Source organism: Saccostrea cucullata, unplaced genomic scaffold (genome assembly GCF_032062105.1).
Source record: "Saccostrea cucullata isolate Sc308-1 unplaced genomic scaffold, CSIRO_AGI_Scuc_v1 ctg2310, whole genome shotgun sequence".
In the NCBI taxonomy this organism is placed as follows: domain Eukaryota; kingdom Metazoa; phylum Mollusca; class Bivalvia; order Ostreida; family Ostreidae; genus Saccostrea; species Saccostrea cuccullata.
In genome coordinates this window covers 25,222-50,265 of record NW_026936718.1, presented here as the reverse complement: position 1 = coordinate 50,265, position 25,044 = coordinate 25,222, and the positions used below count along the sequence as shown (strand labels likewise).

General features: G+C 32.3%; 1 protein-coding gene across 37 annotated transcripts in view; it reads right to left on the bottom strand.

Annotated features, from left to right (window-relative positions):
* LOC134246329 (centrosome and spindle pole associated protein 1-like) overlaps positions 1-25,044 on the bottom strand; it is a 64,674-nt gene that overhangs the window by 16,834 nt on the left and 22,796 nt on the right. For 27 of the 37 annotated variants that reach the window (XM_062728647.1, XM_062728649.1, XM_062728661.1 and 24 more), the window contains 15 exons: positions 22,930-23,030; positions 22,402-22,462; positions 22,242-22,285; positions 20,638-20,740; positions 17,050-17,155; positions 16,093-16,104; positions 14,055-14,151; positions 10,167-10,322; positions 9,618-9,797; positions 9,352-9,378; positions 9,064-9,093; positions 7,363-7,472; positions 3,045-3,129; positions 2,544-2,639; positions 842-868 (listed from right to left, as the gene is read on the bottom strand). In XM_062728647.1, coding sequence (XP_062584631.1) covers positions 842-868; positions 2,544-2,639; positions 3,045-3,129; positions 7,363-7,472; positions 9,064-9,093; positions 9,352-9,378; positions 9,618-9,797; positions 10,167-10,322; positions 14,055-14,151; positions 16,093-16,104; positions 17,050-17,155; positions 20,638-20,740; positions 22,242-22,285; positions 22,402-22,462; positions 22,930-23,030 — 1,235 coding nt within the window. The remainder of the gene's footprint in view (positions 1-841; positions 869-2,543; positions 2,640-3,044; positions 3,130-7,362; positions 7,473-9,063; positions 9,094-9,351; positions 9,379-9,617; positions 9,798-10,166; positions 10,323-14,054; positions 14,152-16,092; positions 16,105-17,049; positions 17,156-20,637; positions 20,741-22,241; positions 22,286-22,401; positions 22,463-22,929; positions 23,031-25,044) is intronic. The other 10 variants (XM_062728663.1, XM_062728671.1, XM_062728669.1 and 7 more) reach the window with 8 other exon arrangements.

Below are 25,044 nucleotides of genomic sequence, written 5' to 3'. Positions count from 1 at the left end.
TTTTTAAGTTATCACATACAAATGGTTATTTTGTTGACCATTTGTTGCCATAGAACCATGAGATTTAGAGGTGAAATGGTCTTTACCCACTGTACTGGTTTTGCCAACTATTGTTGAAGCAACAAATAACAATCTCCAAACAATTGAGATAACAAACAACATTTTGTAAGTAAATATATGTACATGTTACAACAATGCCATAAATATCTAGATACTGGCAAAATCACAGATAAGTCTAAACCATTAATAAATCTACTGAGTTAATAGCAAAATTTAGGACATGGGTGTTACTTGCATTTGAAGTTATTATAGCTTACACATCAAATTTTGTATTCTTACATCAAATTTTGCATTCTTTAATAAAACACAAAGTAACTGCATTCCTAACACTAATGTCAACACACCAGTGACCACACACCAAGTTTTTACTGTCTTAATTAACACTAAGTTATGGACTCAGCATTGTGGCAACACTATATCATTTTGTCAAAATATCTTGTATGTATGCTACATTCAATTTAATTATTTAACCCATTTACAATCAAGATTTTAATGTGGACAAGACTTTGGCTCAATATTGCAGATAAAATCAATTAGGATTAAGCCATTGAGGAGTACGTAAAAACTTTTACCGGATATAAAACATTTGAAACTGTCAACTGTACAATTGTCTGCAATGTTTTGGTCTGAACAAAAAAAAAATAAATAAAGCTTTAGTTATTTTGTTTAGCAATTAGCAAAACAGATAAACTAATACAGCAAAACTATATTGACAACTCAACAATATATCAGCAAAATTACTGAGAAATTAATAAGCAAAATAACATTAAGTTTTACATACGCAGGAGGTGGGACAGTTAACTCAATCCTGTAAAGCAGGAACAAAAAAATAAAACAGTATGTCACATCAGTCTATACTCTTATAGGGATATAAACACATTAATATCACTTTTTTTCAAAATCAGATAAATAAATACATGTACTTTTTAACCATTAAATTTCTTTTATTTGAAAAATACAAGTTTAGAAAACATATTATTTATAACAATAAATACATGTTAGTCAGCTTGTAAACACTTAAAACAAAAAATTCATACGAATCACAAGAATTAATAAAGAGACATACTGGTTACTATAATTATTATAAAACAAGAAATTGAGAAACCTATATGCCCTCATAAGGCCATCTACTAGTCAACGGCAAACATAATGCTAAGATGGATCTCCATCATACCGTCAACAGATCAGTGTATCAAACCTGATACATGTCTCTGTAAGCAAACTGAGCTGACAATACCTTTCTATGTCTAGTGTCCATGTTATTTGACCCTTGATCTTTGACCTTGTGACTGAACAAGGGTCATCTACTCCCTAGGGAAAAGTCAGCGTACCAAGTTTGATGCCTTTCAAGCAAAGGGAATTAAGATATCAAGCGGTCAATATATATTACTTTGTCCAATTAGACCCTTGACCTTGAACTTGTGATCTGAAAATTAAAAGGAGTCTACTACTACTCTAAAGGGAAACTAAGGTACCAAGTTTAATCTGTGTCAAGCAAAGTACTCTCAAAATGTTAAGCTGATATCTCTGTGTAGCATAGTTTGACCTTGATCTTTGAAAACGTGACTTCAAAATTTATAGGGGTCAACTACTTCTTAAAGAAAAGCAATGTACCAAGTCTGATATGATTCAACCAAAGGGTAATCAAGGGGAACCAATATACCAAGTTTGGTGCGTCTCAAGGACAGCGTTCTCAAACTAATAGGTCAATATCTTATAATGTTCAGTTTGACCCTTATCCTTTGATCTTGTGACATCCAACTCAATAGTTATCTACTCCTTTAGGGAATCAGTGTATAAATTTGATGTGTGTAAAGCAAAGAGTTCTCATTGACGAGATACTGAAAAGTCTGTGTCATTCTACGTTCAGTTTGATTTTTGACCTTTCATCTTGTGACCTTGACTTTGGTGACCTAAAACATAATTATGGAATCTTCTCCTTAAGGGGAAACCAATTTACCATTTTTTATATCTTTCAAGAAAATGGTGCTATAGATACATGTATTAAACAGGCAAGATTTTTTTCTATAATTAAAACTTATTAATTACATAAATATATTGGGTTCATCTTCTCTTCTACGGACAGTGTGCCAAGTTTGATGTCTGGCAAGAAAAGGGTTCTTAAAATATTGAGCGGACAAAACTGGGTCTACCATCCCACTAAAGGTCAAGAGTGGCATAATTATTCAGACATCAAGTATTAAATTCAATTAAATAAACAACTAATAAACTGCATATAAAATTCAAAATATGAACAGGTTGAAACCACAGTGCTTAGTTAGGTTAGTTAAACAAATTAAAAGTCCCATTCTCTTTGACTATTACAATTTTTACAGATTTTCTTTTTTTTTCATTTAGATTTTAATGACCAGTTGTTATTTTTAAATTAAATTCCTGCTAGTAAATCTAAAAGAAATTCTCAACTTTTCCACAAGACTTCAAACTTTCAAATCAAGCATATGTTAGAGCTCCCACATTCTTACGTTTGTACAATCTCATCTTTTTGTTCTCGAGTTTGTACTTTCTCATCTTTTTTCCCATATTTTTGTGCATTGCCATCTTTATAACTCTCAAAAGAGCTAAAGGACAAATGATGAAAGTTAAACAAAGTTCAAATCTGGCATTGAATCTTTGGTGTTACTGCAAGACTGAATTAAAACTTATATACAAGGACAGCTAGGTGAAATAACAGGTCTGTGACAAGTAATGGTTTATTGAGTAATTTTTTTATTGCCAAATCATTCATTTGATATATCCTCTAAAAAATATACTGATGTATATGATGTCAGAAGGCATATTAAGTTAGCCAACTATTATCTTGGTTAACTTTGAATTCCAAACTTTGAAAGAAAAAAACAATTTTTTTTTTATTGTCTTCACATTGAATGAAAAAAATTGCTTTGCCTGTTAAGAAATCCATTTCATTTTTATGAATTTGCTACTGTTTTGATTACCAAAAAAATAATCTTGATACCAGTACTTACGATTCGTCAAAGGTGACCCTGGGAGACCGCTTGCCCTGGTAAGGTCGATCAAAGCCTCCTCCTAGGTCCAGTGGTGGGGGCTGGCCTACAATCAATATATATATATATATAGTCATTACATGTGGTGACAAGTAAGAAGTCTGTTGATACATTGAAGGCCAAAGCTGATCTCTCACTACATCAAAGAGATTTCTGTTGTTGTGAGAGCAAAAAATTAAAGGAAAAACATGGTGTGTGGTAAATGATTCAAAGAACAGAATAAATTTTTATTCCCATGAATTTTGGTGCACTGCAATGAACCTATGAATGGGGTAAACATGAAACAATGTGTGTACAGCCAGTGAATAACACATGTAAACTGTTCATACAGTGGAATCATCAATGTTTTCGGGGGCCATTGTCCATCAATTACAATAATCCACAGATTTACATGCTCACAGTTGTTTTGTCTGCATATTTATTCAATACATGGAATCTTCTGCGTATATAAATTACATCCCAATGAACCATGAAAACTTTCCTTACCCATGAAAATTGAACCCAGCAAATCAAAATGATTCCACATTTATCAATTTTAAAAACATCAATAAGTGTAATGCAGCATAGACTTATCCAGGTTACCCTGTGTAAAGTAAAAACAATCATGAAGGCTTGAAATTCTGAATACTAGGAGGTTACTGTTTGGAAAGATGAGTAAGGCACCTTGAACCTTAACCTTCTGGTTAAATTGGAAAGTAAATCAACATCCAATGAAAATTTTGAGTGTTTCTATAAATATGAAATTACAAGATTATATTAATTTCCTCTTGTATATAGAAAGGACACAGTTTGGGCAAAACCATGATTTATTCAGCATTGTTACAAAGTAAACATAAAAGTATTATTCGAGTAATCATGGGTAATTTTCAGCATTGTGAGAAATTACAAATCATGGTAGAATCTAAACTAATACTACTAAACTAGACATCATAATAGATATCACGCACACACCCAACACATACACACACTCGCACACATACAACAAAAAAAAAAAAAAAAAAAAAAAAAAAATTTTTTACTAAGTTTGAATTATGAAATAAAGTGACGTGGGTTCTGCCTCGGAGGAATTTCTAAGAAAGTGAGGTTAACTGGCCAAAACATGGGTTGAAATAGATGATTAAAGCAATTTGATTGGATGGCACAGTGGACGAATTTAAAAGCAAGAAAGTAAGCAATCTGATTGGATAATGGTGACGTAAATAGGTGGCGCTAGTTTGCCTCCGATAGGGGTCGCTTTACAAGAATAGAAAACCCCTTAATTTGATTGGTTAACAAATAGAATCGCCCTCCGGGCAGAACCCATCTTTTAATTAGCAAATAGATTCTTCCAGTGGAAGATTCCATTAAGGTAAAAAGTAAACAAACAAAAGGCAAGCGATTATATTATTGTATTATGGGTCAACAATGCATTAATTAGAAGTAGCACATTGTGCACTTATTTTATAGTAACCTGAGCCTTTAAAACACATAGTTATTTAAATTTATTAATAGATTAATTTATAAGCTGCCCAATCAAGATATGATTAGAATATTTCTGAATTCGTTGAGAAAATGCTTTTATCATTATCATTGTCTAACTGCATTAAAAACAATTTCAAATCATAGAAGAGGAAACTGCTCTTAAGGGTACTTCTGAACCTACACACTGTGTCTATTTATGTCTTCTTTTAAGTGTGAATTAAATAAAACAATAAAACACATCAATTTTAAATTAAGTAATAAATGTTAAAACACATACACATAGATTTCAGTCATGCAGAAAAAAAGCAATTGTATGGATTAATTTTAACCAAACCAACAGGCTATCTAAAATTGTTCACCAATACCTACACCATGAGACAGGAAGGGAGAAATTCTAACTCAAACTCTGTAAATCAAGATGGATGTTCTACCAACCCTGACTCTTCCCAGGCAGGTCTTTATTGCGTCTAGAGCAGGACACAGCCTTTAAGGTTTATAGAGAAGGAGGGGACAAGCAGTAGCAGCAGCAGCAATCTGACCAATAGAGCCCCTCGAGAATCCTCCATCACATTGTATTCTGTTTAATATACATGTATGAAGGACTCCCAAAATGGAACTCCAAAGTTTGATGGTCATGCCATAATTGGATGCTCTCAGCCAAACTCAGATTGTCATGCCAAAGTCTGCAGATTCAAATGCAGTTAAAGTCTGTTGGTGTGAAATGATAAAGATTCATACACCATTGTAGCAAACCATTGTGTGATATGTGATAAAATTGTAGACTGCATGGAGATTGTTCATCTTTTTGAGTTACATTAACCCAGCTTTCTTCTCAGGTGCATGTGAGACTAACCCTCATTATAGGCCAATGATGTGCAAGGTCTACATGTAATACTAATTTGTCAACCCTTACCTTAATCTTGCAACAAGATGCAAGATTGATCCTTAATTATCATTTAAATGTTGTGCTCTATTTAACCTTGTCACCTCCTTGGTGGGTGTATGAGTAACCCTAATTAGTCAAAAAGAGTGCAAGAACTAACCTTAATCACTAGTTAAAATTGGTCAAATAGTGTGCAAGAACTAATCTTAATCTATCCAGACTAAAACAAATTAGTCAAAGAATCTGAGATCACTAACCATTTGTTGAATTTTGAAAGCCACAGAACAAATTCAGAATGGATGTCAGAATACTGTGACATCAGGAGTCTGCTAAATTTTATGATTTAGGCCTTATGATTGCAATAGCAGAGTTTGTGTCAGCAACTTGTTCAATTTTGTTAGAATACTAAACTTTGTAAGCTAGGTTCTCCTTTACAGCCTGCATTAGGAGGTATAGATAACTGGTCTATATTCCCTAACCACATACTCCCGACTATCACAGTTTTGTTTTTGTTTACCTATTATTTCTATGGGTGAGACCTGTCAGCCAGATTGGTGTTTTAAGAGGGAGAAAAGATTCAGTAATACGGTCAGATTTGTTCACTAAGGACTGATATAGCTCAATGGGTCAGTAGAGCATCGATCTTTCTAGAATTTATGGGGCCTGGGTTCAAATCAAGGTGTAGTCTGCTAAGTTTTCTCCCCTCCTGTTAAATATTTTATGTGAGCTAGTGTATGTAAATTTTATTACATGTAGTAGATTTAGCCATGCATTAACCAATTTTCCAACATCAATGTCATATAGTTTTCAGTAGGCTCGAATTTAGCAAGAGTTTTTTTTCCCATTGTTTGCGATATTGGAGGTCTAAAGGCCCATTATTCAGCCAAATTAAAATGTTTATACTGGCCATTCTGGGGAAGGAGGCATTTTCTGAAAAATGTAAATTTTTTGAAGTCTCGTTAATTTTATTATTTTTATTTCCTAAAGATTTTCCCCCAAATATTTGTGCTACGCCCTCTTGAATTTGGTAAGACAAAGAGGAAAATTCACCAGGTTGGCTTCCAATTTGGTGGCCAAGGAAAATAACTGTTGATAAATTCATGAGGCCTATTGAAAACTATCTATAGTGGTAAATAATCATGCAAAAGGAACATAATCATGTAAAGGATATCTAATCATGCAAATGGAACATTAATCCCTTTACTTATTTTAATAAGTCTCAAAGCTACTTCTTTAACTTCTACAAGGTATTTTTTATTTTAACGATGGAATCTTGTTTATTTGTCAGTAAAACTAGAGGATAATTTAATATTTAGTTTATATACTTTAAATTTATTGAAGATATAAAGGCAACTAAGTGTCTTAAACAAAGATTTCAAGATTCTCTGGTTAGAAAAATGGTTACAAATCCATGGACTTACAAATGAATGACTGGAATTCACAATCAATCCAGAAAAATCACTCATGTCATGAACCGAGTATATGAGGAATTAAAAATATGAAATGCACATTTATTTTTAAAATTTTATTTTTATTTATGAAAAGACTCCACTTCTAAAGACCAATATCAAGTCACTAAACATATACTGGGGTTGGAGCTGGGATAGATTAATGTAAAAAAAAATTCCAGGTGACACAAATCAACAACACAAATACACTATTATCTACAACATCCTGTGGTGTATGTATTACCATATGGATCTCTCTTCCCTGAGAAAAAACAATTCATGGTAAATGGGTGTCTCAGGCAGATTTCAATTATCAGTAATAATAATGAGGAAAGATCCTTATTTGATAGTAGATTATTCATTAACATGAAAGAAATGAGCATGCTGTTGATGAGTTTAATTTCTATGCTCCATCCCTTATCTATGAGAAGAACAAAGCTGGGATGTTTGTAATGTTGATCTGCTTTGTTTGCACGTGCACACTTACTGTTGTTGTCCGGCTCCAGTGGATTTTTCATGCCGTAGTAATGGTAGGCCTCGTCAATGGAGCTGTAGGGCTGATTCAGGCCCCCTGTACCCCCTCCTGTCACGTAGGTCCTAAAGTCAAACACAGACTCAGTTAAATCAATGTCATAGAGTACAAGGTAAAAATCAGTTCTTTCTTTAATTCATGCAAATAAATTACAAATTATTTTATTGAATAAAAATTTTCAATTTTTTTTCTTGCGAAAAGAGCCAATAATAAAATCCAACAGCAATTTATTTTTTCATTTCAAAAAAGAGCAAATGAAATTAAATAAAAAATATATTTCTCCCAATAAGCGACTTCACGGCTGTGATTCATGTCTTACAATTGATGAGTTTATTATGAACATCTGTATAGATATAGCAGTTTTTGTTGTCTGTTTTAGACACCAGTTGTTAGGTTTTTTTAAATGAGCGTACATGGCAAACAGAAAAAATTCTTCCTAAGGCATAATAATTCAAACACAGCTTTACACTTCTTTTGTTTCTCAAAATTAACAAAATGTAGATTTATAATTAAGTTTTGTTAAGTTGAGTTATCATGATACTTGTTTTTAATAAGGGTCATCACAGTTGGGGATGTTAGCATTTGTAGTTTCAGAAGTTACATTTATAAAGTGTTATGTTTTTATGTTATTATGTACTATACGATTTACCAAAAATAAATCCTTCATACTTTTAAGTACACTTGTCTAGTGTATCTTTCAAACTTGTGATGAAAAAAAACCCAGTAACGAGTAACTTTAAGATTCTCCATTATTTATCCCTAACATGTATATTATATATAGAACATGCCTCTGCACTTATTAAGACAAATATTTTCCAAAAGGGAATATGAAGTGTAAACTGTTGTTAATAGAATGACAACAATTGAACAACAGCAGACAATATTATTGTTGAATCTTTAATTTTATTGAACAGTTGATTTCACAACAAAAGTCATTCCCACCATGCCACTCTCTTATGTATGGATGCAGTTATTGTACATACTTAAAACGAGAGGACAGCATTTTAGTCGTCGTGTAAGTGAGTTCCATTGGAATGGAACAAGATTAGGAAAGGACAGATGTACAAAAGACATAAAAAAGAGGATGAATTTGTTTGTATATGACAGTTCTCAATTTCTTGAAGTTTTTGTTTTATCACTAGACTAAACCACGACTAAGTCACGTTATCACAGATGTTAGAATTTCCAAAACACTCTTGAGCCTTCATCAACAACAAGCCAAGACCAAAGTATACTACTTTAAGCCTGAAGCACTTAATCCCATATTTTTTCATAGTTCCTGAAAAATACCGTGAAGTCCAACTATACATTGAAGTCCAACATCAGATTTAATTCAAACAAATCAATCTTAAATTATTTTTTGCTCACAAAAAAAATTATGTCTCAAATAGTTCAAATGGTATCAAATAGATCAATCGCACATGTACGAGCACTTTTGCACTAACGTTAACCTTTGGTACATAACAAGAAATGTTGTGTACTGGTCTCCACAGGACTAGTGGTATCATAAAAGGTTTTGTTAACAACACCGCATGCTAAAGTTAAATCATTTTCGTGCATGGGACTCGAGAGTCTATGCAGCCTGTATTTAGTGTGGATTGCAATCATGCAATATGTGATGTTGAGTTATTCAAACAAATACATATAGCTTCAAACCTTGTAGGCTCGATGTTTGGATCTGCAAATCTAAGGGGAAAAAACACTGATCTGATCATTTCAAACAAAATAAATCCCTTACTTTTACTTTTATGGTAACATATGTACACATTGTAATTCCCTGATAGTTAAATCTACCTATCACAGTCAATACATGGAACATAATAAATTAGCTTGATCAAGAATTAGAGGATAGGATTGCAAGATCACCATAAGCCATTAAATACTTCAGCAGGGAAGATAAAAGATTTGTCTTTGGAGTTACAGAATAATCTACTCAATTTATACCTGTCTATATTGGAATAATCTAAAAATCTAAAATAAAGAAAAGTTACTGTTTTTAAAGAAAGTCTTAATTAAGAATACATATTTTATTTTTGACAAGAAATTGCATTTTACACTGAAAAAAAAAATACAATATTGGTGCATTAACATTTATGACCTCCTCTTTCATCGAAAGAAATTTCCATCTGAAGAAAGATTGCTCTAACTGTGACATTACTAAAGATGGCTGATACTGTGTTCATTGCTGACCCCTGACATTGTATACTTACGATGGCTGATACTGTAGTCCAGGGGGAAGCTGTGATGCTCCCCCTCTTCTCGGCTGATCCAACAATCCGTCAAATCCAACATCCAGGATTGTGTCTCGTGACCGTCTTTCTCGTGGGCGCCCACGTTCTCGTGGGGTATAGCCTCCACTACTCTCTGGCTCATAGCCTTGACCTCTGGGACTACAGTGTAAATTAATTTAAATTATATTTAACCATACTAATTTACCTTTTCAAAAGCAAACTTAATGATTTTTTTCCCCATTTCATTTTTGCCCCTTTTGCCCTGGTTGCACATGTCAAATTTAAATCAGGACAAAAATTCAAGTATGACAGCATTATCTCTTAAACTCAACTGATTCTGGGCTAATTTAAAATGGGGCAAAATTGTTTGCAAGTGTGAAATGGCTAAATTTACATAGGGCAAAAAATAATTCTGCTTACAGTATACAAAATTTAAAATCTGAAGAATTTATCTAACCTACAAGTTTAAATACATGCATAAGTAACCAAAGGCCAATTATGAGTAACCCAAGGTCAAATATAACTCACCTAAGGTCAAATCTTGTGTGGTATGGTTTGACCTCTGGGCTTCGTATGTTCCGCCGGGGTGAGGGGTTAGGGTCACCTAAGTGCCGAAGTCTCCTGGAAGTTTTCTCTGGATCTAGCAGACCTGACGCATTCACTCGTAGTTCCTCGACTTTCTCCCTAAAACATCAAACACATAATGACAAATGTTATCTACACAACTTAAGGCTGCCTCATTTTTCCTGTATTTACTGATGTAAGTTTAACAACTTTTTGCATTGCAGTGAACAATGAAGTCCACAACCATTTTAACTGCTTATTAACTAAAAGCTGATTAAAATACAGAAGTTTGATTTTATGAAATGATTACAACTAGTACATAAATATTTAGGTGATAAGACATATTTTTTTATCAAATAGAAAGGTTTTTTGAAATCTATTTTTGCCAAAAAATTGAATTAGAAGTGATAATGATTCTAGATTAAAATTACCTGAATCCAAAATTGAAAAAAGTACCCTATTTTGATTTCATGGTATTTAGCAGATTCTGCTTTATCCTGAATACACAAGTCTAGCATTTATAAGTTCACTAGCATATTTTTAAGTCATAAGTATCATTTTCTGATGATACATGAGCAAAATCTATAGAGAAGAAAGGCAACATTTGAAATGTTTATGGAAACAGATTTATGAATACAATAAAATGAAAGTCTTCTGCACTCTGATAATACATATGGAAGCCCATTTAGGACTGTTAAAAAATATTTGTGAATTTGTTATAACAAATTTTTGAATTTGTTATAATGAAATAGATTTGGGTAGGGCAAATATGTATTTCAATTACATCCACAAAGCAGGGTAACCCTTACAACCACCACAAATATGTCCATAGCTATAGGACATGGGTGTCCTGTCACAGTACATTTGTATTGCAACAGTTAAACAGGATATAAACATTATGGATATAGCAAACTAAATTTCCAAGTCCCCAGACCTTCACTATAACCAAGTTTCACTGTATCACCAATTTTTATAGTTTGACGTAAAAATTATGAATAGTATCTTGTTAAAAGTGCTAATAGGAAAACAATCAATAGAGAGTCAAGGTCTTATGAAAGGTCAAAATTATTTTGAAAGCGTTCTAATTTTATTAGTATTGTTTTCAAATATCTTAAAGAGTTTTTTTGAAACTATTACTTTTGATAAATGCATAATGAGGAACATATGGTCATGCTCATGGGAAAAGTCAAGGTAAGAAAATAATGATACCGTTAAATTGCTCTCGTGAATACGTATTCATTAAATGAAGTTTGACTAGAAAAATCTTTAAAGGTAAAGAACAAGGTCATAGAAAGGCAAAAGTCAGCGAAGGTCATGCAAGAACAAAAAAAAATTATGATGCAGATGAATATAGCTATCACCAATCTGTAATAGCATGAAGTTTAATGGAGAAAAAAAATCAAAATAGTTTCTTATAAACTGTGCTAAATGCAAAAAATTAATAATGAGAAAAGGTCATATAAAAAGTCAAGTCCATTTTTTTTTTTGTGACAAAGTTGAAAAGCTTTATTTTTTGTTACTTAAAATACAGTCAATTTCCATTATCTTGAACATGATGGGACTGAAAAAAAGCTTCGAGATATCCAAGGATTTGAGATATCAAAGGTAAAATATCTAAAGAATATGTTGTTGGGACTTCCAGATCACTTCAACATATCCATGGAGTTTGGGATACCAAAGTTTAACTGTATCAGTATCAATTTAAACTGATATGATTTTTGATCGAGTTATGGCTTAATTTTTAAAATTTTTAAGGGGAACCAGATTTCCCAATTTGTTTTTGTTTTTTTTTTACACCTTTTTTCCTAAACGCTTGAAGATATATTGGAGCTGCATGATTTTGACATGTAAGTGTACCTAACCTTGTACCTTAAAGTTTATAACAAGTTTGCACTTAGTTACTCTTCAATAAATTTTTTATAAATTATGGCCTTTTTAATTTTTGAGGGGAACCAGATTACCCTGCAGATAGGGGACTATAGTATAACTCATGCAATTATACTCTCAGAATGCTACAGTTGACGAACTTGTACTGGTAGTAGGTGAAGTTAGTTGATGGACTTGACCATCCCTTGAAAAGCCTCTCTGGTAGTAAGCCAATCTAGCAAATGTACATTTTTGGTCAGGTGCCTTTTGACTTTGTCAAACTTTTCCTGATAACGAACTTTATGATTTTACAGACCATTTTATAGGTACATGCATGTATGAAATTGATAATTCAATTCACTTTAAATATAACATGTACATATAAATGAATCCAAAACACTGCTGGTATATTGATGCACAAATATATATGTCACATGCACATACAATTCAAAAACAAAACATGCTCACACTTAAATTCATCTCCGTAACATTTTATTGTGAAGCAACAATAAAAAAATGCTGGTGGTTTTACTGCAAATGCAACTAGAAAACTAAGATTTTTACACAGGATCCAATAAAATAAACTTGACCTTCTGACCTTGAGGAATTTATAGGCATCATTGGCAATTTGGCAGTGAATATTGACCAGGACCCCACCGATGGACAAATGTGTTTAGGCATTCATAACTGTTGTTCAAATCTAAATTCATGTCATCATAAATGTAGTTTAGAAACCCATACATTTCAAAGGTAAAATTATTGCTAACACAAAGGAGCTTCTGGAGGTCACAATCAGGGTTTTGTCAGCTGGACCCACTAGGGGCTTAAGGTGGTCCCCATGACTTAAACACTTCACACTTGAGCTTGCTATGTGACTGGCAAGCTGTAGATTGATAGGTAATCAAGCTACTGCATGAAAGATAGACACAGAGATGGACAGTGCTACAGTACACCTGAATTTTGGTGAACATTGAACCTTAATCAAGATTTCATCAAGTAACAACATCTAAGACAACACATTCAGCCCATGACCAGTTTCCAGCTTTAAATTCATGATCTTTATTGCTTTTAAAATTTTATATTGAAACATTTGTTACATTTGATAATTTCATAATTCTAAAGAAATAATCCTGCATCAGTATTCACAAAATCATAAGATTCTACATATAGTAAGAATTTTGAAATATTCATGCAGCCACAAAAAGAGAAAGCATATACATATGTATATTTTTAAAGTTCTAGATATTTTTCTTTTCTTTTTGAGATGTTTGAATAGCAGGACAAGAATTAGTCGGTTTACTTGTATATATAAGTTCAGAAAATTTATGGATGTTATGAAAAAAAAAGAAAACAATAACATAAACTTTAGAGCAACAAAATTATAAGTTAACATTAGAGATGTTATGAAATTAATTCTTTAACATTGATTTTCTTTTTGTCTACAGAGAACTGACAAGTTTCATATTACCTACACAGTTATACCCAGACCAGAATTAGAAATGTGAGACATTGAACTAAATTCCTACCTCTCTTTCTCCCTGTTAAGGCAAAGGTTAAGAAACGCAAACAGAATTAACAGATCCATCATAAATGTGAAAATAGGTTAATTATGCAGTCAAAGTCCAAATTTAAATTGTAATGGTGACAAAACAACATATTCAGAAGGAATTGTACAATGTACCAATAAGCATATAACAAATGATGATGAATTTCTTTCTGGTTAATCAATTTAAAATTAAGTAATGATGGAAAAGAAATCTAATGAAATCTGATGTGAGACAAAGGGCAAGGAAGTGACCATCTCATTCTAATAATGTATCATAACCCATCTAATTCTTCTAAACAGAGTCAGTTGGAGGTATGCTTCAGATGGGTAAAATGAGGAATGACAGCAATGTCTTTTAAGGTTATGACTGCAGGACAATTTTTACGAAAGTATATGACTGATGGTAAACTTAGCTGGACTTAATGCCCTGTGCTACTGACCTTCTGCGAGCCGCCTTAGCCTCTCTCATCTGTAGCTGTAGCTCCTCCCTATAGCGAGCTTTTTTACGAGCATTAGCACTATCTCTCTCATTGGCACCTACAATTCAGGATAAACATAACTGAACAACTAAACATAAGAATTATACTTGTATCTCTATGACTATGTTGGTGTATAACATGTATAAGGAGCAAAGGTGCTACAAGCAATGACAGATTGAAAATTTGTGTACTACTGATCCAGAACTTTCTCTGATTTTCTGATTATGATATAAAATGAACATCACAACTTAAAATCTTCTCACTTCCATTACTATGTGGGATCCAGATTTACAGGAAAATGTTCTACCCTGTTTTATTTCCCCCTCTTTTGCCCTATTTGCTGTGTGAATTTAAAATTGGGCAATTATTTATAGAACGCAACATTACTGTGACTGAAGCAGTTTGCTTGCAAATGTACAATGGGCAAAAGTAACATAAGGCAAAAATAAGCCTGAATACAGTATCCTCTCAAATATCTTGATTTACATTTTATAAGCTCCTGAAAAGGATGCAAGAATTGCAGTGCATGGACATGATTACATAACAATAATAAAGGATGTGTGGCTAAATAATGTAAATATAATGTTGCATTAAGTAAAAATTAAATGAAAACGAATACATGTAAAATTGTAGAAGTAGGAAAAATAATAATAGCGGTACAAGAAGAAAATTCTTGAAAATGGAGAAGCAATTAATTAAAATAAAGGATTCAAATGATAACATGTTTGAAAAAAAGGAATTTCAGTCTTATACATTCATACTGTGTCAAAATGTATGTACTGTTTGGTTCAAGTACCTCCCACTTGAGATCTATAGCATTTACAATGTCTATATATATATCAGATAAATATATACAGTGAGACCTGGCTAATCCAGTATGCACTGGGAGACAAATCTGGCATTGGAATAGAGAGGATGTCCAATTACAAAGTGTAGAGATCATGGGAAATCGTAAATTGGGAATGAACAGAATTCAGACTGTCAGTGAAACACATTACAAAGGTGTTGGGCTAGTCAGGTTTCACTGTATTGAGATTTATTGAACTGAATTCTGTGTATTTGTATCCAATGTCTCCTTTATAGTATTGGAAAACATACTTATGGTGATGAAGTGCTGGGGACAGACAATTTTGATTCACTGGAAACATATAATTAATAATTTCAGTTATTTTCATTTTAAAATTACAAGCCAGAATGAAAACCATTTCATCATAAGCATAATAAGTGTTTTTCACTATAATTGAATTTTATTGTGGCTACATTTTCAATAAATTTAAAATCTTTGAAAGTTTTGATTAAAAGAAAGATAAGAAAGTATGCATTTGGAGGAATATGAGAAAAAGCAAAAAGCAAAAGTTTCATGAAAATAGCTAGCAGAAATGAATACAGATGTTATAGGGCATTCAAAAAGGGAAATGGATAACTAGAAGGTCTCAAACCCGTAATTCTAAAAAACTTAAAACCTAACAAGAAGAAAAAAGTACGCTTTCTTAATTTTTTAAAAATTAATTTTCAATTAAATCTGGTTCAGCAAGATGTTCTCTTTCAAAGTCTTATAGACATCAATAAAAGGACACTAACAAAACCAGTTTTAAACCCTCTATAATTTCATATAAACCTGGAAATCTTGAAAACTAGATTCATTCAACTAATTAATTATTTTCATGTCTCAATGTAATAGGTAATGTTTTTATGAGAAATTAAAAATCAACAATAAAGCCTTCTAGGTTTTTTACCATATGCTCTTATCAATATAACTTTTGTCATTTTAGATTTTACATGATGTTATAGAGTGGCTCACGAAATCTTTTTTGCAAAAGCAGCAGAGCCTTTTATTTTCAAAATTTATTTTCTAAGAAAAATATCTGCACATATACTTTAAAATTATTTTGTCTCAACTAAATTCTAAGATAGAAATTTTAAACTTATCTTGTATAAGATAATAACAATAACAGGATATGTGCCATGCCACACTGTGTCTGGGTTAGTGTTGATTTACCTGATTTTACACCTGTCAACAAATTGTAAAACAATAAACATCCTAAATCCCTGAAATATATTAAACAAACACATACACACACACACAGCAACATATTACATCATTTTACAAATTGTAAGTTGTATTTTTACACACATCAATACTCTTATCTCCAAAAAAAAGTATGCCTAAAGGACACGAATCCCCTAGCTGCCCAAGGTATAGAAACTGTACAAAGTACATTCTTCTTTGGTCTGAGATTAATTCATCACCTCTATAGTATTTGATCAAAATGTAATATAGGTGTACAATGGCAATATGCAAAAAAATTAAGATTCTATTAAATTTGATTCCATAAAAGTTGCAGAAAAGAGATGGGTACCCTGTATTATAGAAGGAAGCTTAAGGAAGTATAGTTGTAAGGGTGAACACACCCATTACTATACATACCTTAACTTTTCAGGTTTACTATACATACCCAAACTTTTCAAGAAGTGGAATAGAAAGTCAGCATAAATTATCAGAAGTTTTGAAAAGTTAGATGAAAATCTTGATGTTTTTAAAGAATTTTTTTAATTACCAAAATTATAGTTTGGGCTGGTATTTCATTAAATTTAGATTGAGAAGTGAAAATATGGGCATTATCAGGCACATGAAACAAATAAAAGGTCCTGCAATTTTTCTGATATCTTTATATAACTCAACATAAAATATATGCTCAAACCTACATTGTGTATGTTCTTATAGAAAGGTTGTAAAAATAGTAAAACAACTGATGGAAAACGTTAACAAGAATGGAATGTATGAACAGAAAAAAAAGAAATTAAAAAAACTGCACAGTCTAGTACGTAATTGAAAGTTTCAATCAAAATTTCAAGACAATTTAAGGCAGCTGAGCCAAAACACTTAAGTTAGAAAAACTCTGTAAATGTGTTTGTGTGTGATCAGAAATGAATTGGGATCAGTTTAGACACTCACCTACGGGCAGCGTGGCAAAATAGTTAGCCCTGGCCATGTCTTCTTTGTCTGATGGACCAGATCTGTTAGAAATAGCACCAGGACGCTGACGTGGGGGCTCCGGCTCCTAGTGGAAAAATCCACAAAACATGGCTAGAATTAATCCTTAACAGATACTTCTCCTAGTAAAATAACACTATAACTCCACTCTCTCTAAGTAAAATAACACTATAACTCCACAGGATAAATCCAAATCAATTCCTATATAGGCCACTAGTGGATTTACAAAACATTGGTTAATATATTCCTTCCAACTGATAAGAACTCGTGAAATGAACTGCCCGAGTGATTCTGTAGATTTGGAAGGAACTTTAATACACAGTATTTTATGGGTTGTATACAGCTTCAGAAAGCCTTAAAAACCAATGTTGGTATATATTTACTTGTCCTGTGTATGTAACCAATAATATTCTGTTGGCACTCGATCCACAGTTATTTCCCAATCAAGCATGACCATACTTGAAATTTAGAGCAGATTAAATAATTATTTAATGTAATTAAATGCCTACAGTCAATCAAATTGAGAACATTTAATGATTTTAAATTCATAAATTATGTATAACGAAATTTTTAAAAGTTTGTTTAAAAACAATATTTTAATTTGATAGCTTAAACAAAATATGGCTAAAATAATTGATTTTACTTCTTTCTTTTTTTTTTTTTTTTGGTAAAATATCAGAATTATTTTAAAAAAAAACTCCATAAACTATCAATAAATAATTAATTGTGCATTTTATAAAAGGGAAATCATTTCTTTTCATTCAAAGACAGGTAAGAGAAGTGCCTTTGATTAAAGGAACGGTCTCCAAAACACGGGCCTAGCAACAAGCAAACACTGCTAGACTCAGGAACTGAAAGGGAAGAACACAATTACCTAATATTTAAAGAGCATGTCCCATTAAAGGAACCTACAGAGATAAAATAATTTAAAGGGAAATGTTAAGGGTGTAGAATATCAATCATTCTGCTGTAGTGACAGGCCTCTTAATTCTTATTAAAAATAAACCAATTACAGATCTCCTTAATCCATATTATATGCCATAAATTCATCTCAACTGAACAACAATAATTAGACAAGCAATATAGAACATGAGAATACACAATTATTTAAAATTGTTGAATTCCCTTGCATATATAGTGATACAATTAAAATTTGATCAGTTTTAAATATGATATAAATTTTCTGATGACTTAATGTATTTTAAACATAATTTAATTATTTCAATTTGAAATAATAAAATAGAATAAAATTGAATGGATTTTTTCTGGATAAGTTTAAGTAAAACAATTAAAGCAAACTAGTAAAATCAAAGTCAAATGAGTTATATACCAAACTTTATTACATGTATCCCCTTACAATGGAGTTGGATGGAATATAATAAAGCAATCATGTGTTGTGTGTTTGTTTGTGGGTGAGTTAGTCCTGTGCAAAATGGTAGGAACATACTTTGCATCAGGATTGATGTATAAGCTAGTGCATTATTGTTGATTTTGAAATGTAAACATATTATTAAAATATTTAAAGCATTGAAATGTTATTATAAGGATTTTTTTCTTTTTTAAAGTAAATCACACAGGTGTTGTTGCAAATACAAATTTTTTTATTATTATTTTTTTTTTTTACATTTTTTTTTTCTGAAAAAAAAAATTAAATAAGAAATATACCTAAACATTTCCCTTTAAATTTTATATGCTGAAAATTGCTTTGAAAAAAAATCCATAAGTAAATATCATTTATAAGCAAATCAAGACTATTCAGATCAAACAGGAAGTGTCATTTTCACACACTAGAGCAATAAGGAGAACTGAGGCTAAGAAAGGCCTAGTTCTTGCTGCCTAGTCGTAATTCAAATCAAACTTATATAAGTTTGATTTAACCAAATACTACTCAAATTAAGAGCAAGTAGAAAATCTGGACTCGGCTTTTATACAAATAAAGAATTTTTAAGTCAAGAACATCTTACTAGAGGCCCATGGGCCAAAAGGCTCACCTGAGTATCTATGACAATGCTGTTTTTCATCAGCAGATTTATTCCTTCAAGATTCCTTTGTAAGCATTTGATTACTTTAAGCAACACTATGAAAAAAATGGTATGAATTCAAGCTTTCAAATAAGTTTCAACATACTTTACTTGTTGTGTTTTTTAAGAGGATCAATAATTTTCATTAATTCTTTATTATTTATATCATCTTGAAAGAGGATATGGTCCTTCATTCATTAACCAGTCCACTCATACAGATCAGATCCAGCATCTGAAGCAAGCCTGATAGTATGCATCCTTGGATGTATCCTCCATAAAAATTTGGTCAACATTGTTACTTGGAAAAGAGACCTGCACCAGAAACTTTAACCTGCACCAAAAACGTTAATCTGCTCCAAAAACTTTAACCTGGTCATTCCTTTGCTTAAATTACAGCATCTGAAGCCTTATCTTGTACATTAAACACAATAGAAGCATCTCCCATGCATGCCTGATTGATGAAGGGCATAGAAGTACTAAGAAAACTGCTCCAAAAACCTTAACCTTGGATGCTGACACTGATGCCGTGTGTTATCTAATAGGCTCCCCAAACTCAAGGAGGTGAGCTAAGTATGGTGTCACTGAAGCTCTTTGATTGTCCATCCCAAATTTTTTCCGACCATTCAACTACAGCTTGTTTGAAATAATCCAAACTGTACAGAAGAATAAAAGGGAAGAAAAATGTGAAAAATTTACAGGGACAGTTATGCCACTGACAGAAATTTTGATCAGAAAAACTGTAATTCAACCTTTGGTTCAGGCGAGCTAAACACAAAAAGAAAAGTAAGGAAGAAACAGGAATAGTATAACACACTTATAGTGAAGTGCCAGCATGAACAACTTCATCTCTCTATTAATATAATTCATTATATCCAATAGGTTAAAAATATATATTAAAACTGATCATGGAATGAATGGAACTTTGCTGAAAGTTTAAATATATCAAGCAGGCTATCTTGAACCATGTTTTTATGACAATGTACTGTATATTACATATTCCCTACACGTCTAACTTGAACCATAAACAAACCTTGACATAGAAAACACAAATGGTAAAATTCTTTTTCTTCACTCAATCTTTCTATTCTTTTATTCCTCTATTATATTTAATTTCTAAGATACACTTGTAAAAAAATGTCAGTAAGGCCATACAAGGCATACTAATTTTTCTCAAAAATGGCTAGACGTTTAATTTTAGATTGTTCATCCCTGGCACTTTTTAAAATAATAATGCAACAGTGTCCAACACAATATTATAGGAATTCATTATAAGGTGTGGATATAAATGTGTGTATAATAATGATTGCACACATTTTCTGAAGTACCTACCTCATTTTCATCCCTTAATCGCTTCATCTTGTGTGAAAAATAAACAAGATGTCTCAATAGCATCCCACATCAAGATAAACACTGAATACATAAACTATACTGTTTTACATTTATTTTAATTTCTAGGAATGGCTATAGGTATTGTCATTCCTCTGACAGGACAATCATCACTGCTCAATCCTGGGTGACAAACACTTACCAGGTCTTGGTATTCGTCCTCCACTTCCCGTCTCCCCGATAACCAGTTATCGTCATCCAACACACCTTTACTTCGATTGCGATCAGATCTATACCTTCCTGGCCTACAACACAAACAAAAGAAATTCACGTTTTTTCATTAAATTATAAATCAACTTATTGAATGAACTGTAAACTATGCTGCTCCACAGAATAACAGGGATCCTGCGACAACACATAACCTTTGCACCCCTAGCCAATTTCATTCAATAGTTCGTGGACTGACTGTAGCGACACATACAAATGACAAATCTTGATTGTTTTTCTTATCTCTCAAGTAATCACATTCAGCGGTACTATACTAGTCAAAATTTCTAAGTCCCCAGGCAAGTTTTTGCTTTACACCGCTCTTATATTGAATCATTTTAACAGTATAATTTAATAAGTATACAGGATAATAAAGTAGCAAAACAATTTTTCTCACTTAATTTATTTAATTGAAGCGCTTTAACACAATATGCAGAAACGTTAAGGCACCCTAGAATTAAAAATTCGCAACATTAAATGCTGCATTATTCTCCATTCAAACGAATTCACAGCAAGACAACCGTTGCTCAAAGAGTTCACACTATTTAAGAAAAATCCTTTTATTGAATGTTTTTCCATGTGGAGACTAGGTCGTCCTCTAGTTCCGCTAGATTCTGCTGCTGGAAAAGCTGTCTCACACTCCGGTTTATCTTCTTTAATACATGCTAATTAGGGTTGAGATTAGGATGACAAGGGGGCTTATCGAAATTGTCTGTGCCTTGTCAACAATAGTTACATAACGTCTTCTTACATGTATTCCCAACTCCTCCAGTTTGACATTGAGGGGATGGCACTTCTGGTTCCATTGATTTTTCCGGATAAACTTTAGGATGATTTTGTGGTGTTTGTTGAAAATCTAGCGATTTCTAACGATTAAAAGGAATTCAGGTACGCTTTGTAGGTTTTGATACTGGTAATGATAAAGGTTTTAAGTAAAATAAAGTCATACAGTGAAAGGAAACAGGACTTTCGGTAACTACGACCAGCTTGGGCCATTTCAACTTCACTTGCACATTGTTGTGTGGACATACACCACATTTTATTCAAGCTTTTTTCTGTTTTTCATCATTAATTAAAGATGGAGAGCACATGGAAGTAAAAAATTTGAAGAACACACCCGAAAAACATACGGAACTCGAACTTCATGCTTTTTAACAAAAACGGTCATCACGGTCGAGTAATTACACATTCGATTACAATTTTTTTGGCCTTGACATGTAAGTATTGCAAATTAAAGGCAAATTTGTAATCAACTAGTAAATTGAAGTTAAGGTTTTTCATTTTTTGAAAAAATAAAAGTGGGGACTTAGAAATTTTGACAAGTATATAATAAATAACTTGTAACACCTGTATTTGAGGGTCAACTGAATCTTTCTGTTTACATTATCTAACTATTTCAGAAAGCTTTAATTAGATTGGTGCTTCTAAATGAAAGAAGTAAGCCCTAAAAAATCCAATGAAATTGGCCAAGGGTCCCATAGCAATGTGTTGTCTCAGGAACTCTGTCACTGTAAACAATACTTTTATGATTGTTAATACCTGTCGCCATCCCTGTCCTCGTCATTGTATCGTCGATCATTACCCTGTAACAAAAAGAATTCATTACAGACCACAAACAGAGGAGCAGCAAAAACTCAGCAAAGAAATATGACAACAGTGGACTGTGGTACATGATGTAGTGAGATATGAGATTCCTTACCGCTCTGTTGATTGCTCCATCACTGGCGTAGGCCTTCATCCCTCTCTGGGGATCCTCCCTCCTACAGACATAAAATCAACAATTAGCAACAGATTTAACTGTATCTATCATTCTAACAAGATATGTTTGTAAAACACTTATGCCCCCCTCCCCCAAATAAATGGAATTTTTCTAAGTCTAAGGGACATAACTCTGTCAAAAATGCTAAAACATATTTTGATCTAGATATTCTTATTATAAGTCTGTATACCAAATTTCAGTTCAATATGTGCAACCTCACCTCTGTAAAGAAAATGAACGGAAACAGTTGACCTAATTTAATTACAAGGCAGACCAGTGTAAAATATGTTTAAAGTTGGTCCATAAAAGGTCATGGATGGGAATTACTTATAATTTTAATTATATGATACTGACTCGAGTTACTAAAAATGCGCAAAAAAAATCCTAAAATTTTTATTTAATGGTGATTGTCAACTTCCCTACTTCATCATGGTGTAAACACATTATTAGACTCTCTAAGTGAGTTACCTGTATTGTGGCTCGTCTCTACGTCTGCGATCCTCCTCGTACCCCGGGGATTGCCAGCCCCTCCGGGGATTAGACGGGGCCTTATTACCTCCCCCTCGTCTCTAAAAATTTGAAAAAAAAAATTTATTCATGATATGTTTCCATACAGTATAAAATCATACAATATTTTCTTCATATACATATTAGTATTCTAAATCTGTAGCACTGAGCAAAAGACTAAGTCTATTTGAATTAATAAGCCTCTCCCAACATCATCCATATGGTAAATGGTATAAATTTTTTGGCTAATACTTCAAGACGCTTTCATTAAACAGAAATTTATTGGAAGAGAATCAAACACAACAGCACACAACAATTTAATAGCCATTCTCTGTAACCACTTACACTTCGTTGCCACGCAAGATCATCGATTTTGATTAAACTTCACCCATGCTTAGTACTTGACACCAAAAACAAATATCAAACAAAATTTCGTTGCTATGTGTCTCGGTTGCTATGGCAACAGCCGGAAAAGTTTGAAAAATCGAGATTTTCAGCCACTTTAAATTTTGACTGTGGCTTAATAAAAACTAGAAAAAGCAAACAAACTATTCTCACAAAAACATGACACCTTGATGTTACTTATACTGTAAAGAAACTGTTTAGAATATATCTCTAAGTAAGTGGTAACCAAGGGTACATTTGGAATACATTTAAAATGCTGAAATATGCTGAAAAACACTCCGTATTCACTAACTTTAGGTGTTACATGCTCAAACTCAATCAACGACTTAAGAAAAACAATGAAAATGTTTGACCTTAAGTATATAAGTATAAGCAATATTATTCTATAAATAACTTTTATGGTTGCCATGGTAACACAGTGTAACCATGCAAAACCACTAACTAAGATTGGGTTAATGCTACTGTCTCGAGGAAAAACATGAAAATTCAAGACTGGCAAAAATACATCCTTAGGACCTTGCAACACCAAAACCATAAGAAAAATGGGTATAATTGCTACTTTGCAGTGTTACCATGGAAACAAAGTACCAGTGTTTAAAAGTGAATTATTTTTCGCTGCATTAAGAATTAAATTGCCATTTAAACAAGAAACAAATTAAAGGACTCAAATTGAATAGTACTTATCTGTTAGAAATGAAGTTGAATATCATTTATTGATAAAATTTGATGAATAAAACAACACTGTTGCTATGGTTACCAAGAAGGGAAAATGTTCGATTTTGTGAACTTTATATCAATATTAAACCCTGTGTGCCAACTTCTTGCATCCACTTAGAGATTGGATGATAGTCAAAATTAAAAGTCAAGTTACCTGTTAATAAATATCAATCATAAAAGTTTTGGGAATCTACATTTAAGGGTATAAATTATTTTTCAGGTTTTTAAGCATATATTTTCTGCTTATTTCCATAGCAACGCTCTATTTAAAGAATCTAATCTTAATTTTTTCAAATGGGAAAACTTGGAGCACACCAACATCTTATAAAATTGATCATTAGTTATGAGGAAATGTGCTTTTTTTAAAAGATAGGGTCAGATTTAAACATACAGAGTGTTACTATGAAGGCTTTCTGTGGTATAAAAACCTTGGCAACCATTGCCAACCAAAATGAAATATCATATTTTGTTCTTGGTATATGTTTCAAGGCTCTTTTTTCTATTATTTGGTCACATTTCATCCTGTAATTGCTTTTTTATTTTTACGTGTATGACTTTATAAAATTCAATGAATATATCTTTTTACTTTTGAATACTTTGTTACCATAGTAACATATGTAATAGTTGATTTACCAAACATGTTTATCATGCATCTGAGACATCTGACCTTCAACTTTTGGAAACAGTCATTGCCAATTGTTTGCTTTGCCGCAAATGTTAACTATGGAGCTCTAAAAATATTTTAAAAATGCCATTTTTCGACCTTTAAGACATGTTGCCATGGTAACTATAAAACATAGCAACCAATTTTTGCCTGATTTCAGTTTAGGGTATCAATGACTTTTATCATAGAGAGTTTGGAGAAATTCTGAGACTATGCGTGCCACAGCTCCTATATAAAATTTCAAATCATTACAGAGAATGGTTCTTAAAACTAATAATTAAGTGTAAGAC